Here is a 16343-nt window from a genome sequence, read left to right as displayed (position 1 = left end):
CAAATATGTTCGTACATGTTTTATGTATTAAAATCTTATCCACCCCTATATTATAATGTCAATGAGATTTGAATACATGATTTGACTTTAATGGTGTCTTATTAGGTTAGGTAACCAATATTCTGACTTAGAGAATTGAAATACTTGTTTAAAAAAAAAATAAAAAAAAATAAAAGGATTGTAATATTACTTTTCACTTCAAAAAATTTCCGGGTAAAAGTGAAAGTGAAAAGGAAACTAAAAAAGAAACGGAGACGGATCTAAAAGTAAATATTTGATTAGGGAACACCAACGCCGGCTAGGGCTCTTTCTTTCTCCCTTAACGCATCGCGCCGGGGTTCCTAAACGCCGTCGTATGGAGTAGAATAAGTCGATGAAGGAAGAAGAAGAAGCTCACTACTAAACCAATCCCGCATCCCCGTCTTCTTCTTCCTCACGAATCTTCAAGCTCTTCACTAAAAGCCTACAATGGCGGTAAGTCGAATCTCCCATCTCTTCCGATTAACTTCGTTTTCTGTGACATTGATATCGACGATTGTTTGTTTGGGCGGAACAGTGTGCAATCGTGTGCGGAGAAGCGTCGCCGTCTTACGTCACGCTTTTCCGAAGCTTGAATCGAACCCTGGACTCTATCAAGGACAACATCGCTGTCATCTTCGCTAACATTTTGGCCTGCCAAGCTCACAGTGACGACAATTTCAGGTTGCTCACTATTTTCTAGCTGAGTTTGTTTTTTTTTTGGTAATGTGTTTATATGAAGGAATTGATTGTAGGAGTGAGGAAGTAGTTCCATCCAGTTTCGAGGAATTGATGGAGAAATATAAGCACTTGAGTGCTGGGGATTGGTTTTCGAAGAAGAGGAATGCCGGCAATGATCAAGATCCACAGGCAGAGTTCAATGTGTTGGATACAATGCTCAAGGATAACTTGGAGCGTCTTAAGACAATGAGGTAGAATCTGAATATTCGGACTTTTATTTGTTGACGATTAGGTAGGTGAAGTAATGAGGCTAGTCTCATCGCCTGAATGTTTTGTAGATAGGATTATAGGGTTAATACTTGAGGACTGAGTTTAGTGCAATCGTGTGTGCACTTTAATAGGGCTTTGGTACTTCAAGTCATTTGATGATGGTTCAAGTAAGCCGGATGCGTTTATATGTTCACTTCTTTGATCAGTTACAAAGAGATCCTACTTAATCACTTTTGGTCACTTGTTACAGTTTTAACAAATATTAGGTTTATATATATTTGAAAGGATGTGTCTAAGATGCGCCTCTCTTAGAACTAGGGACTAGTTACAATCATTTTGTCTGAGGCTTGTCTTCTCATACAAATTAAATCTCATTATGTCAGACCTATAGATGCTCTTGTTTCAGTTGGATGAGAGTGCTTTGTTCCATTGTTCCTTTTTTCTTATTTTTGGTTGATGAAAGCAGCTTCTTAGACCAGTGAACTATTTTTTTCAAAGAGATTGTTGGTTTTGAGGTCAACTTCTTAGATATATGTCATTGTTTATAACATGTCTAAATTATACGTATAATGCAGGGAAAGCATATCAGTGGCAAAGATAGGTTTTCTGGGATGCACTTCGAAAATCAATTACTTAGAACACATGGACGTCTTAAGGGGTTTATGTGTTGATGGTAAATTGGGGTCAGCCTTTTGGCTGCGGAGAAAACTGATGAATAAAGGGATTATTCCGGATGTATGGGCACATAATTGTCTATTGAATGCACTGTGTAAAGCTGGCGACTTGGAGAAGGCAAATTGGCTTATCAGGGAGATGCTAGAAATGGGCCCCTCTCCCAACTGTGTCACATACAACACTTTTATTAAGGGTTATTGCCTTCTTGATAAAGTGGATAAAGCTCTTTATCTTTTCACCACAATGGTTAACAGTGGTATTAGGCCGAATAGTATTACTTATAATATTCTTGTACATGCATTGTGCAAGAAAGGTCTTGTGGAGGATGCTAACAAGCTTCTTGAAGAGATATTAGATGATGATGAAGAGATAACAGACTCAGGTATAGTAATTTCAACTACTCTTATGCATGGTCATCTTAAAAATGGAAATATGGTTCAGGCACTTAGTCTTTGGGTTGACATGCAGAGGAATACCCAAGTAGATGTCATTGCTTACAATGTTCTCATCCATGGATTTTGTTTGAATCAGCAAATGGACCTTGCGTATGGATACCTATCTGAAATGACCAAAAGAGGTTTACTTCCTGATGTTTTTACTTGTAACACACTTATAAGTGGTCTCTGCAAAGAAAGAAAGTTTGAGGATGCTTGTTACATCCATGATATTATGCCAAGAATGGGAATTATTCCAGATAAGGTCACATACAACATAATTATACAAGGCTTATGTATCGAGGGAGATGTTGTCAAAGCTCATGAATTTCTTCGTAGTATGTTAGAGAAGTCGATGGTTCCTGAGCCTTTGGTATGGAATAGTATTATTGATTGCTATGCAAGATATGGAGATCTTAGTAATGCAGTTTCTGTTAAGGATCAGATGTTAGCTTTTGGTGTTCAACCAAACGTATATACTTACAATGCAATGATCCACGCTCAAGTGAAAGGAGGAAGTTTTATCGGTGCTCTTTCTGTTGAAAAGAAAATGCTGCTGTCGGGTCTTTTTCCTGATGTGGTCACCTATAATATGTTGATTGGGGGTGCTTGTAACTCAGGGCATTTTGAATTTGCCATAGAGTTATATCATAAAATGCTGAAAATAGGAATCGATCCAGATATATTTACTTACACTGAACTAATCAGAGGGAACTGCATGAGAGGTAATATCAAGGAGGCAGAAAAGATTCTTGCTACGATACTGGCATCTGGTTTCCCTGTTAATCATGTTCCATTTAAGATACTTTTCAAGAAGTACTGCAAAATGAGGGAGCCTGATAAAGCGTCTGGCATTTACCAGAAGTGGCTAGCGAGGAGAAATGAATATCCCTCTTTAATAACTTAGGCCACACGCATGATTGTAACATTGTTTCTAAAGACGAGGTTCCGTTATGGTAGGCAAGTAAGAGTTTGAGAGCTAAATTCAACAGAACACCATCTGATAGAAGAAGTTTTCTGTTTGTGGCAAATTGGGTTATTTCTTCCTATGATTTCTGTGGAGGTATGTGTTTGCACAAATGTTTTATTCATACTTTAGAAATTTTGAACTTTTGATCTTTTTATGAATTCTTTTTTATTTCTATTGACAAGTAGTTGTGCTTTAGGTAAACCTAACTGTAATCCTGGTATTCCGTGGAATGCTGGGAAAAAAGAATGAATTTCTGAGTTGTTTTTACTTTTTAGCCGCGGGTCATCTTAGGTTTGACTTTTGAGTTAAAATGTTGTTGAGATATAAAGCTCCTGATATTTCTGTTCAAAAATTTAACAGGATAACAGGTCTGTTGATAGAATTCATTATGCTGCTTCACAGACCTGCTCCTAGAACTGGGACAAGACCTGATTGTTCCTTTACTGAATGCTTGGGACGTCATATAAGGACAATTTCCTGTAGGATGCAGTATATCAACAGGACATTGAGATCAGAATGCTCAACCTATATTCTTCAGGTTGGTTTATCTAATCAGTTTTCCTCCTGTCCTATATATATCCTTAGAACACATTCATTTTATGAGGCAAAAACCTAACAAGTAAATTGTTAATGATGAGATTACAGTGTTTGAGATGATTGTATTGGTCATTGATTCACTGTTAAGTGTTAACACGTCCTCAGAAGTTAAGGTTATGGAACCATAATTTTGTTCTCAGATAACATGGTTGGACTTGGTTTTAACGTAAGAACAAAACCTATGTTTCATTTTCTATACATCATGAATCAATTGCGCACATCTAATGGAGATTTAATACCTTGTTTTTTCCAGCAAAACTAACAGGTGATAACTGGAATCAGATTGGTCAAATGCAGTGAGATATGCTCCCATGATGGCAAGACTTTAACATAAAAGAGGTGGAGGAGAGTTGGTTGAAACTGCGTGAGCAAAGCATTCTTTTATTCCTTGGTAGGCAAAGCATTAACGATGCCTTGATGCAACAAAAGGTGAAGGGATAGCAACATGGCTATGCTAAACTTTCACTAGAAGTGGGAGGAAGACCCAAATAAGTGATTCCTACGTTTCTTGTTGTTGTAAAGCATGCAACTTCCACTTTCCTTTCCCTTTTCCCTTCTTCACAGTGAAGGAAAGCGTACCTCTTTGGGGGCAAAGGAATTTGGGAACAAGAATCACAATTTTGATCAATATCATATGTGCGACCATCAAACTGCATAATCCAAAGCTGGTCTAGTAATTCAATGATATTAGCTATTAGATGGACGGTCTTAATTATATTAGCTAAATGGACTAAACTTTGATGACTCGATTATACAATAAAGCTTTAATGCTGCTGCCGGTCTTGCTGAGAGATCACTTTGGGCGACTTTTATTGTTTCTGCACGTAGAATTGGGAAAGCGATCGTCCCCATTGCAGAAGTCACTGCTCTCTCTATCAAAGACAGGGAATTAAACTTATCCAATGTAGTTGTCGAAGGTGATTCTTCCCTGGCAATCAACTGCATCAACAGGAGGTTCAAGAGTCCTTGGACGCTTATGTAGCTTATCCAAAGGATATCATCGCTACAATCTTTTCTGCAATCTCTTTCAGTCGTATATTTTGAGAAGCAAACTTTGTTGCTGACGTTCTTGCTACTTTGGGTTATAATTTGGACAACCCGTAATCCGTATCGCTGCGGAATGAATATTCCTCTTTCTGTTGATTATGTTTTAAATTTCGACCTGTTTGAAGCCGGTTGCTTTAGAAGTGCTTCATTGTAGGCTTGTAGCTAGTCGTTTGGTAATAAAAAAAAAAAAAAAATTCAGAAAATGGAAAATAAGGTAAATTAAATGATAATTGAAACTACAGTACGTGATTAAGGGGTTAATGATGATTATTTACGACTAAACAGTAATTACATTTTGACGGCGAGACGAGAGGTCGGTCCCAACCGTCGTGCGCTCCAAAGAGGGTTTTAGCGGGGTGGGGTCCAACGTACTCCCGCCGTGTATTGCGCTCTGCGTTGGCGCCCCGAGCTCAAGCGCGTGAAACCAAAACGACGATATTTGTAAAAAATTAAAAACTAAAAAGGAAGGAAAGAAAAGAAATCGAGAAAGCTCTCTTTCTTCCCCCAACATTTTTTGAGAAGAAGACCCTCCCCTTCTTCTTTCTCGACACTCTCACTCCACCACCGCAGATTCTCTCTCTCTCATCGATAATCGAAGCTTCTCCTTTGCGTCGCCCTCACGTACTTCATCGATTCTCATCATTACTCTTTCTCCATCTCTAAAGATCTGAATCCATTCGAATCTTCTCGATCCAGTAAGGTCTCCATCTCCAACGACTCCTATAATCTTCTTAGATCTGATTCCGCTTCTGAATTTATTTGCTTGATTCTGTATGTGTTTTTGTTTGATTTGTAGCAATGGCGGATGATAAGGACAAAGGCGCTGAAGGCGAGAAGAACGACGCCGTCCCGGCGGTGCCGAAGAAGAAGGGGAAGGGATTCTTCGCCAGAATGCTTACCGGAATGTTTCGGCACGGCGACGATTTCGAGAAGCGGCTGCAGTATCTCTCCAAGGAGGAGGTAACTGTGGTGAACAGAATCAACCGGAGGGCTCTCAATCGGAGAAGCTTCACCAGAAACGTTGTTGCCTTCTCTATCTTCTTCGAGGTATTCAAATTGTTGATTTCTGCTCATTAGATTAGGAATTTCGAAAAATGCACCATTGCCATTGTGAATCTGACGAAAGAAAAAATTGAAATGTGTTGTGTTATCTTAAATTTTTCGTCATTTTCTCTGCTGAGGATTGTGCTTTGGATGTTTGATTTTCAGGTTATTGCAATTGGTTATGCTATTGCCACAACGAGAACCACTGACTTGGACTGGAGGACGAGGACATTTCGAATTTTGCCCATGTTTCTCTTTCCTGCGTTGTCCAGTCTTACGTATTCAACATTTACGAACTACACAAGGATGCGTAAGTGTCTTGAACTTTCCAATTTGGTTTGTTTGCATGAGGAATGTGTTTGGTTTTATATTCATGTGAAGTTTCCGAGAACTGATTTTTCAAGTACTATCTGTTTCCACATTTGTTGGAATTCGTTAGGAGGCATTTTAACCTATTGATTTAGACTTGATGCTGTTCCTTTCCTAATTATTTCTCAAGTTAGTTTGCGCTTGATTGTGTATTATCTCTGACTGTAGCTTCTCATTGCATTCGGAGCTTAGGAAGCCTTATTAACTGAATATATCCTCATAAACATTTCCACCTAAATTGTCTCAGTCATTTGTTGAAATCCACTTCATCCCTATATTCTAAACCTCTTCTGTCATCCATGCCTTGTGGATGTTTGAATTCTGTTCTGTAGTTTGTTGCAGGGAATGAGGAAATCTTGTTTGAATTGTCTTGTATACTAGCTCTATGTGAGAACATTATAACATACTTATGTTAAATTGTATAGAGAATACAAATTGTTGAACTGTATGATTGGCCATGCTACTGGTAGCAGGTCATTAATGATACATATCTATTCAAGTTCAGTACTCTTTCCAATATCTCCATATGGTTTTCTGAAAAAATGCACATATTCAAGTGCATATTTTGCTTCCAAATTTCTCTGTTTTGGGTATATGCGTTGTTGTTTCTCTTGACATTTTTTAAAATTGTCTGTTAGCTTTTGTGCATGCATATATCTCAGAGAGATGCAGAAGCACCAAAATAGGGTTTTTAGGAGTCTAATATCATGTTGGTATTCTAATTGGTCATCTGCTAAAAGTTAGAAACTAGACCAAGTGGTTGTATGTTATCAGTTAATCGACTAATTTGTTTTTAGAATACTCTAAATGGTTGGTGTGTGAACTGCAAACCAATTCTTATGAGTACTGCAAAGGCATACTTGTTGGCTTTCTATGAATCTTTCCTAAATGTTGCTTTAGATAAGTATAGGCTACTTTCTTAATCTTGGGGCCTAACAATTTAATATCTTAATTATAGGTGATCGCAAGGATAATAAGACACTGGAAAGGCTCCGGGCTGAAAAGCAAGCAAAAATTGATGAACTTAAAGAGAAGACCAACTATTACACTACTCAACAGCTTATTCAGGTAATGATGAAAAACTTCATACTTTTCTTTGTATATGTCCTTGCGTCTCATTTCATAATTGAACTTGTCTGGTGGTTTTTTTTTGCAAGTTTGTTGAATTATTATCAGATGAATGGTGTAGGACTTGGTGCATCATTTTCTCTTCATCTTATTTTTTTTTCATATTTGACTGTTTTAATGGGTGTGGTGATGGAATACGAATTGTAATAATGATCTGTAAAGCTTAATCCCATGAACATATTATTAAAATTGTTGTATGCTAAATGAGTTTGTGCTCCAAGAGGTATGTCTTGAACATGATTGTGTGCTGTTATGCTGCTTTCTTCGAGTAGTTGTCTACGTGAAGATGTACCTTGTTCTTCACCTCTAATTTCTTTGTTTCTGCTCACACGATGTTTCTTTTATGCAGAAATATGATGCTGACCCAGCAGCAAAGGCAGCTGCTGCAACTGTCCTGGCATCTAAGTTGGGTGCTGATTCAGGCCTACGATTCCATGTAGGTGATGAATCTAGAGCGAACGCCCCATCTGGGAGAAGCAATGATGTTGAACTTGTACATCCTGGTGAACTTCGGAACCGAAAAACAGGACTGACCAGATCTACCAGTACAGGGAGTGCACATATGCTTTATCCTGAGCAAGAGACTCCTCAGTCTGTTGGGTCAGAGGGTCCCCAGACTGCTGAGCATGGTCAGCTGGTAGTTGCTCATCAGAATCCTCAATCATATGCTACACAAGATGGAAATTGGATTGCTCGTTTAGCGGCATTACTTGTGGGCGAGGATCCTACACAATCTTATGCCCTCATATGTGGCAATTGTCATATGCACAATGGTAAGTCATCTACATCCTGATCCCATCATGAGCACTTACTTTTTTCCGTTGTTTACATGGAAGAAGTGAAGTAAAGTCTTGATTGGAGTGGTAACCTGCAGGCTGATGCACTCACTTGGTTGTTTCATTTTGTGGTTGAAGATAGTGCTCTGATATTCTTCTCTCTCTACAGGGCTTGCTAAGAAGGAGGATTTCGCATACATCACTTATTATTGCCCACACTGTCATGCTCTAAATAGGCCAAAACATTTGGAAGGGGCCGGTACTGGTTCTAGCTCTCCTGATGCGGGATCTATGATAGCAGGGGACGGGAGTTCTGCAGCAAACCAAGCCAGTGGTTCTTTGAATGACAGTGTAGTTACAGGTACTAGCCCGGTCGGAGCGGGTACCAGCCCTGTCGCAGCAGGTACCAGCCCTGTTGCAGCAGGTCATGAGATTGAGCAAATAAATGAGGTGCTTGTGTCGGGTGATACAGATACAGTTAGTTTAGAAGAAAAACACGAGTAGGGTAAAGATGTTCCCTTTTTGGATTAGGCCTCCTTCCCGTTTGCTTGTAGGTATATGGGGGTTTTGTTTTCTGCTGGATGGATTTATGTGGGGCTTGCCTTATATGCGATGTGTACAAGAAAATGTTGAGATCTTACCCAAGAGACCTCTGGAGCTTTATGATCATGGATTACATTGGTTGTAACTTTTGTACATCTTTGAATTTTCATTTTCTGAATTTCTCAGTTCAAATGTTCGAGCTGGTACGGTATATGAGTTGCTGGTATACGGTATACTATCTAACTTCCTGAATCCAGGAAGTAGAACTTACTGCTGTAATGCAAGTATTACTAAAGGAAATGTTGTTTCAGCTCAGATTTTTTACCTTGGAAAATCTAAAACATGTCAAGAAAAGAAACATGGATCTCTTGTACACTTATGTCACGAGATCAAATGATTGCGGCGGGTTTTCAGCTGTGTCCCTTTTAAAGTTCATAAATGATTTAATCAAAAAAGTAAAAACGTAATTGAAGGAAGTCAGTCAACACTACCGTTGAACTACTGTAAAAGTCGCCTGCGGTTCTGACTTGGATCTTGACCCTTCACTCTGAACCTCGTGTCCCTCCCAACTCCCAGATTTCTTCACACAAAAAAAAAAGCGACCTTTCCTTTTCCAGCCATGTAATTTACATGAATAAAATTCATAAAAACCCCAAAATCGAAGCGCTATTTCTGATTTCTCTCACGCTGACCTAAAATAAAACCCCCCAAAATTATATATTTCTTTTTCATTTTATTCTGATTTTCACACCAAAACCAGGCTCTTCATCTTCTCCAGCTTCAGCTCCAACAGAGCTTTCTTCTTCGTCTTCGTCTTCGTCTTCTTCTCCTCTCAGACCAGGTATAGCTCTCCAACCATTCTTTATTTCCTTTTTCTTAATCCTTTTTTATTTCTGCTTTTACATACATGAATTTTATTCCGACTGGAATTTCGTACTCTTCTGCGATTAGCCTAATTTTGATCGTTCTGTAGCTTCTAGGGTTTTCTCTGCGTTTTTGATTTTTTTCAGCTTCCGAAAGTTTGCCTTAACATTTTTCATTGATTTTTTTTTGTGTGGCTTTCATTTAATGTGTTGGTTACTAGCTTTGAGAATGCACAATGGAACTGTTTGCATCTGAAATGCGAGTTTGAACTTCAATTGAAACGAGCTAGGGCACTAGGAATTGTGCTTTTCGTTCGAGCTTTGCGAGTTTCTGTATCTTTTATGTACATGATTGATTAGTATGTGTAAGGATTCAAGGTCTGAGTACATGTTCATGTCCATTTCAGGATTGATAGGTTGTGACAATGAGCCAGCCAAGTACTCGGAGTAAAAACAAACGAAATAAGCAAGGGGATAACGGTGACACTACTTCGGAGATATTGAGGTAGGAGCATTTTCTGTTATGTTGAAAGATATGTATTTGATGTTTGGAATCACATTGTGGTTTCTGGTGTAGGAAAATTCATGCCACGAATGAAATAACAAAGGAGGATATAGATACATTGTATAAAGTTAAGAAGCCGGTTTGTCAGGGGTGTCGTGTGAATACTAAGGACAACCCGAATTGCTTTTGTGGGCTTGTTCCGCCTCTCAAAGGCAGTAGGAAATCTGGCCTGTGGCAGAAGACATCAGAGATTCTGCAAAACCTTGGCCCGGACCCTTCTGAGGATCTTCGTTCTTCTGATGACTGTCCTGCAGGCCTCACAAATCTCGGGGCTACGTGTTACGCTAACAGCATCCTCCAGTGTCTGTATATGAACAAGCCCTTCCGTGAAGGTATCTTTATGGTTGAACCTGAAGTCCTGGAAAAACAACCGGTCTTGAATCAACTTTCACGGCTTTTTGCACAGTTGTATCTCAGCAAAAGAGCATTCATTGACTCATCTCCATTTGTCAAAACTCTGGAGTTGGATAATGGAGTTCAACAAGATAGTCATGAGTTTCTGACCTTATTGCTGTCATTGCTGGAGCGTTGTCTCAGCCACTCAAAAACTTTGAGGGCAAAAGCTATTGTTCAAGATCTTTTTCGTGGAAGTGTGTCACATGTTACAAGGTATGACTGAACAGGTCATTATAGTTTGTTATTAATTTGGCCTTTTTGTAAATATTATTCCTGGTTTTAATTGGCTAAAGTAATAAAAGTGCTGGTGCTGTGCAACTCTCTAGTTATGCTTTTGTTAACCTAAGATTGCTACTCTTTTTGTTATATTCTTCTTTCCAGTTATTGTTATATCAGTATTTTGATTTAGACATATATGTATTTAGGTGCTCAAAATGTGGAAAAAACTCTGAAGCTTCTTCAAACATGGAAGACTTTTATGAATTGGAGTTGAATGTGAAGGGTTTGAAAAGTTTGGATGAAAGTTTAGATGATTACCTCAGTGTTGAAGAGCTTAAGGGAGACAATCAATATTTCTGCGAGTCGTGTAAAACAAGAGTTGATGCTACTCGAAGCATCAAGTTGCATACATTGCCTCCTGTTCTCAATTTTCAGCTTAAGCGATATGTTTTCCTTCCGAAGGTAGGTTATGATATGCATTTTCCATCAAGTTGCAGTTATGTTTTTATAGGTCTATATGCATTGAATTGTAGGAAACTTTCTGTCGAGTTACTTTGTTCCTCAATTTTACTTCTTTAATATTCTATTTTCTGTATTGATTTGTGTCAGTAGACGACAACAAGGAAGAAGATTACATCTGCATTTATGTTTCCTGGGGTACTTGATATGAGGCAGAGGCTATCTGAGCCTACTCAGACTGAATCAATATATGACTTGTCAGCTGTGCTGATTCACAAAGGAACTGCAGTTAACAGTGGCCACTATGTAGCCCATATCAAGGATGAGAAGACAGGGCAATGGTGGGAATTCGACGATGAACGTGTCTCAGACTTGGGGACTCACCCGTTTGGAGAAGGGACTTCTAGTTCCAATAGCAGACCTGTTAATCATGAACCAGTTAATCCATCTTTCTCAGAACAGATGAACGGTGTTTCTAATGGTGATAGTATGGATATTGATCACCAACAACCTTCAGAATCTATTACTAGGTGTGATGTGGAGACATTTTCATCATGTGATGCGTATATGCTGATGTATAATCTCAGGCGCTCCTGCAAGGATGATGGGAAAACCCATGTTGAATGTAATGGCAACAACAGGAAGATAGAAGATGATAGTGTTTCTGGTTCTCTTCCTTATAATCTTTTTGACGAGATCAAAAGCAGTAATGCTTTGTATCTTGATTCTTGCCAACAATACACATTGAAGAAGGAAGAAGAAATGAATCGTATCAATGAACGAAGACAGGAAGTGCGCTCGATTTTGTCTGAAGCTCCTGTTCGATCACTCGAGGAACCTTTTTGTTGGGTTTCGACAGATTGGCTTCGTCAGTGGGCTGACAATATTACTCCACCGTAAGGATATGTTAAATGTCTTTGTTATTATTTTGAATTCTCTCTTTGTAAAATGTATCTTTCTGTTGTACATTCAAGTTCAGATTCTTTAGATTTATGAATTTCCTTTGTGTTGGTAATTTTTTCTGTCCAAGCCCAACCTTCATTTTAAATATTTTTTATATTTTTTATTGAACTACTCACTAGGAACCAGCTGAAACAGCACTGTGCACTTCATCTTTCCTTTTTATTTTTATGTGTATATTTTAGTCATTCACTTGCTTTCTGCTACAACACAATGTCAAGGTTTATGTTTCGCAAATTTGTATATATTTCATTTTTGGCTTTTGACTCGCACTACAATTGCATGCAGTATTCTTGACAATACCTCCATCCAATGTGTGCATGGAAAAGTTCCAGCATCAAAGGTTGGCTGCATGAAGCGGTTGTCAGCTGAAGCTTGGACCAAGTTGATCTCTATGGTACTTGCTTGAGTGAACTCGCTTAATAATGTGCTATCTTGTTATGTTATAATATGACTTATAAATTGTATCCCTTGATGCTTTAATGACCTATGGTCAGCCGTCTGCCTGCCCTCTGTGTGTGTGTGTGTGTGTGTGTCCCTGTTACACCTGATTATTATTGGATTGGTTTTTCTTGTCTGACTGGATCATGACAATTTCAGCACAAGTGGGGGGCCAATCCTGACCAATGATGACTCCTGCACGATTTGCCTTAATGTGTGTGTGTGTGTGTCCCTGTTACACATCTGATTATTATTGGATGGTTTTTCTTGTCTGACTGGATCATGACAATTTCAGCACAATGGGGGGCCAATCCTGACCAATGATGACTCCTGCACGATTTGCCTTAATGATGGGGCTCGAGATGTGGTCTCTGCCGACAGCTATAGGGATAGGAGGATATTAATGAAGCAAGTTGCTGAGGATGCCATTGCAGGGCGATGTTCAGATGGAACATACTATGTTTCTAGATCATGGTATGACTGGAAACACTGTTGGATTTTGTTCTTCATACTTCAACATATGCTAGAGAGTACAGACATATATTAATTTTACCAGTTGTTCCTGTAGTATAGTCAATTGAGCATGATAGTGCTTATTTGTGCTTTTCATGACATCTGCTTAAGACTTTCTTTTTGTTAGTGATTTTTGTTTTTTGTTTTCGTGTGAAGGTTGCAGCAGTGGCTTAAAAGGAAAATTCTTGATGCTCCATCTGAAGCAGATGCAGGACCAACAGTTTCAATCAGGTGTCCTCATGGGCAGCTTTTGCCAGAGCAAGCCAGTGGTGCTAAGAGAGTGCTTATTCCTGAGGTTCTCTGGCTCTTCCTTTATGAAGATGCTTTAACAGTAAAACCTGCTGAGGACCTGGGTTGTTCGACTTTTCTCTCAGACTCTCTTCAGTGTTCTGAGTGCAATGATGAATTATCTGAAGTTGCATGCATGGAGGATTCTTTAAGGTAACTTGAGCACTTACTCATACTTTAAAGCTTAATTGTAATTGCTCTTACCATTTTGTATGCTGCAGATTGGTTAGGGAAAAACAGCGCCAGACTCATGATAAATTAGCTGCCGGGAAAAGTATTCCTCTTTCTCTGCATTGCAAGTATTACTTGATACCCTATTCTTGGCTTACAAAATGGAGGACCTACATTAATGCAACCGCAAGGAATATTTCTTCAATAGAGAAACCGGAAACACTAGATGGCATCATGGATTTGATTAAATGTGAAAAGGTAACCTGCAACTTTAAGTGGCAATATTTTGTTCAACAATAGTCTGGTACTACTTAAGAGAGTTTTTGGCTTCTACTATATTCATCTGCTTATTATACTGCTGTCTTTATGTAATAGAAGCCAATGAAATTTTAATGAACCTCATCATTTTATGTAGAATTTACATTTTTATATATTCTTATTAATTTTTATTTTAAACTGGCAAGTGTTAACGCCCTCATTTTAACACTGGTGGGAAATCCTCTGTGCTAAATGGAGAGCCTCTACACCTAGACAAAACCCTGCACATACTAAATTCTTTTATTCTTCAGCTGCTATTTCTGATAAGATTGTTTTTTTTTTTTCCTTCTTTTTTTCACTAGTTCTGAGAAAACTATTAGGATATTAGAAATCTATTGTCCTTCTAATTCAATCTGTCTTTTTTTCTTTGTCTTTAGTTATTACAGTTATTAAATAACCTATTTGTGCTTTCTTTCAGCATGCACGACTTCTAGAAAGGCCTGTTGATCTGGTCTGTAAACGTGGTTTGATTTCGCAAAAGTCTACTCCTGTAAGTATATGACTACATGTCTTCAAGTGTTTGGGTGTGTGTTTTGGATTTTTGGGCAGGGAGGGTAATATTTTAAGTTTTCATCCAATATCTTATCTATTTTCATCCATAGATTGATGGGAAGGGAGTGGTGAGAGGATGAGATCATCTGAATTTATTTAAGAAGTTCTCATGTTCTTTTAGCTTTCTGTGACTTTAATGATCAAATTCTCATGCTTGTAATTATTCCTATGCTATATTGGAATTCTTGCTTATTGTTTTGTCTTTGGATCTAGGTGGATGGGTTAATATTCATCACTGAGAGTGACTGGAAATCCTTCTGTGAGGAATGGGGTTGTATTGAGGAGAAAGGTGTATCTGCTGAAATCAAGTTAAGCAATACTGAAGGAAATAACTTGACAGGGTCCTGTGATGATATGCAAATCTGTGAGGACCTGCGCAATTCAAATCTCATGAATAGTGAAATTGATTCCAGATCCCTTGTTATTAGGACTTGCCCTGAGGTACCGGAACCTTTTTGAGTTTTTATTTTATTGTCATATGCATAACAGCATAGTAGAGGAAGTATTATGATACTAGTTGTCTAGCTTGTTTTGAGTTAGCTTCTTTTCTATATTTTAAATAGCATTTGAAATTTTGTTCTTCTGATTAGCTGTTCTCAATTTTTGTTAGATATGTGAGGATTGCATTGGAGAGAAAGAGAGCAGGGAGCTGATGCGGAAACTGGAGTACTGCAACGAGGACATATATGTATACTTGGTACATGGCAAGGAAGCTCCAAAATATATTTTACAAGCATCTGAGACTAGTTTTGATCCGGATCGCCGAGTTTCCAAGCGCTCTCGAAAGACAAACACTGGAGATCAAATAAGTTTGAACGTCTCTGGTTCTACGTCTATATACCAGTTAAAAATGATGATATGGGAATCTTTTGGGGTAAGTTTATAATGTTCCACTTTAAAATACCAATTAGAAATGCATTATCTTGTCTTATGCCACTGGCAATTTCTTCTTGTGTATGAATAAGTTTCTTTGATAATTGTGTAATGTTACAGTTGGCATCAAATTACTTGTTTTTGATTTGCAGGTTGTTAAGGAAAACCAGATACTTCACAAAGGCACTCGAACAATTGATAGTGAATGTGCTACACTGGCAGATTTGAACATATTCCCTGGGGATAAGCTTTGGGTGACTGATTCAGAAGTCCATGAGAACCGAGATATCGCTGGTAACTTAAAAATTGTTTGTTGTTACATTAGAAATAAGTGGAATGTGGTGCTTCAGATTGTCCTTTATTCCGATTCCATTGATATTGCTCTGTCTAGATTGTTTGGTGTGATGTAAAGCTTTGTCATTCACCAAATGTTTCTGATTGGTAATTGTAATGCAACGTTTTGTTTCAATATTAGTTTCTAAGATGCAGTTTGATGATGTTTCCACAGATGAGCTTTCTGACCAGAAAATGGATGTTCAACACACTGAAGAGGGTTTTCGAGGGACACTTTTGACGGCAAATGTCTCATCCCAAGTTGTATAAGAAGCATGTGTTTGCTAGTTAAATGTCGATATCCGGGTTTTTTGTAAATATTGACCGAGGGGAGGTGACTTGAAATTTTAATCTTCAGACGGCATGTTGGAAGACCTGCATGTTTTTTTTAGGTTAGTTGCAACCCTACTGTTGATCTTGTTTCTTTATGGTTGTGAAACTTCTATCTTTTAATTTAAATCTTGGTGACTATTCTTGCTTTTATTTGGCAGAAGCAGTTCTTGAACCTAATAGCGGTGAGCTTCCTGCATCTAAGAAGGCTGGTCCAATGTGTAAAGTAGATCGCCTCCCCCTTCCCAGTAAGAGGAATTTGCCATTTTTGGCTGATGTATCTTCTGGTCCGAGTGTTCTTGTTCTATCCAGTCCTGGTCATTTTTCTGTTCATAAGGATCTTAGTGTGCCTTTTTCATCTTTTGTCCAAATGTACATGTTGTGACAAGTGTTTCGAGTGTGATGCTTCTTAATTCAATAACTTAAAACTCATGCGGTTAGTCAGCCTTGTACCAGTAAGCCCTGAGTATTAATAAATCAATTTTCATGTGTTGGTTCCTCCAGAAAGTC

At 38.4% G+C, this 16343-nt stretch overlaps 3 protein-coding genes across 3 annotated transcripts; all 3 read left to right on the top strand.

The window, feature by feature from the left end:
• Nucleotides 1–468: 468 nt before the first annotated feature.
• On the top strand, nt 469–3994 carry LOC101307716 (pentatricopeptide repeat-containing protein At5g24830-like). Its single transcript, XM_004305553.1, has 6 exons — nt 469–474; nt 557–702; nt 774–950; nt 1545–3141; nt 3409–3586; nt 3899–3994. The coding sequence occupies exons 1-4, from the start codon at nt 469–471 to the stop codon at nt 2983–2985; spliced, it is 1770 nt and encodes a 589-aa protein (XP_004305601.1). The 3' UTR covers nt 2986–3141; nt 3409–3586; nt 3899–3994.
• Nucleotides 3995–5228: 1234 nt separating this feature from the next.
• On the top strand, nt 5229–8902 carry LOC101294963 (uncharacterized protein At2g24330-like). Its single transcript, XM_004303397.1, has 6 exons — nt 5229–5387; nt 5489–5739; nt 5902–6046; nt 7064–7173; nt 7583–8006; nt 8179–8902. Exons 2-6 carry the CDS (start codon nt 5491–5493, stop codon nt 8511–8513), a joined length of 1263 nt encoding a protein of 420 aa, XP_004303445.1. The 5' UTR covers nt 5229–5387; nt 5489–5490; the 3' UTR covers nt 8514–8902.
• Nucleotides 8903–9287: 385 nt separating this feature from the next.
• On the top strand, nt 9288–16337 carry LOC101294679 (ubiquitin carboxyl-terminal hydrolase 26-like). Its single transcript, XM_004303396.1, has 15 exons — nt 9288–9393; nt 9823–9920; nt 9993–10589; nt 10802–11057; nt 11208–11950; nt 12303–12411; nt 12751–12929; nt 13125–13409; nt 13478–13685; nt 14164–14235; nt 14511–14738; nt 14908–15171; nt 15323–15464; nt 15679–15895; nt 15995–16337. Exons 2-14 carry the CDS (start codon nt 9841–9843, stop codon nt 15771–15773), a joined length of 3258 nt encoding a protein of 1085 aa, XP_004303444.1. The 5' UTR covers nt 9288–9393; nt 9823–9840; the 3' UTR covers nt 15774–15895; nt 15995–16337.
• The last annotated feature ends 6 nt before the right edge of the window (nt 16338–16343 follow it).

The sequence above is a fragment of the Fragaria vesca genome, linkage group LG6 (assembly GCF_000184155.1).
Source record: "Fragaria vesca subsp. vesca linkage group LG6, FraVesHawaii_1.0, whole genome shotgun sequence".
Classification (NCBI taxonomy): Eukaryota; Viridiplantae; Streptophyta; class Magnoliopsida; order Rosales; family Rosaceae; genus Fragaria; species Fragaria vesca.
The sequence above is the reverse complement of the archived record's forward strand: the minus strand, read 5'-3'. Positions and strand labels throughout refer to the sequence as shown.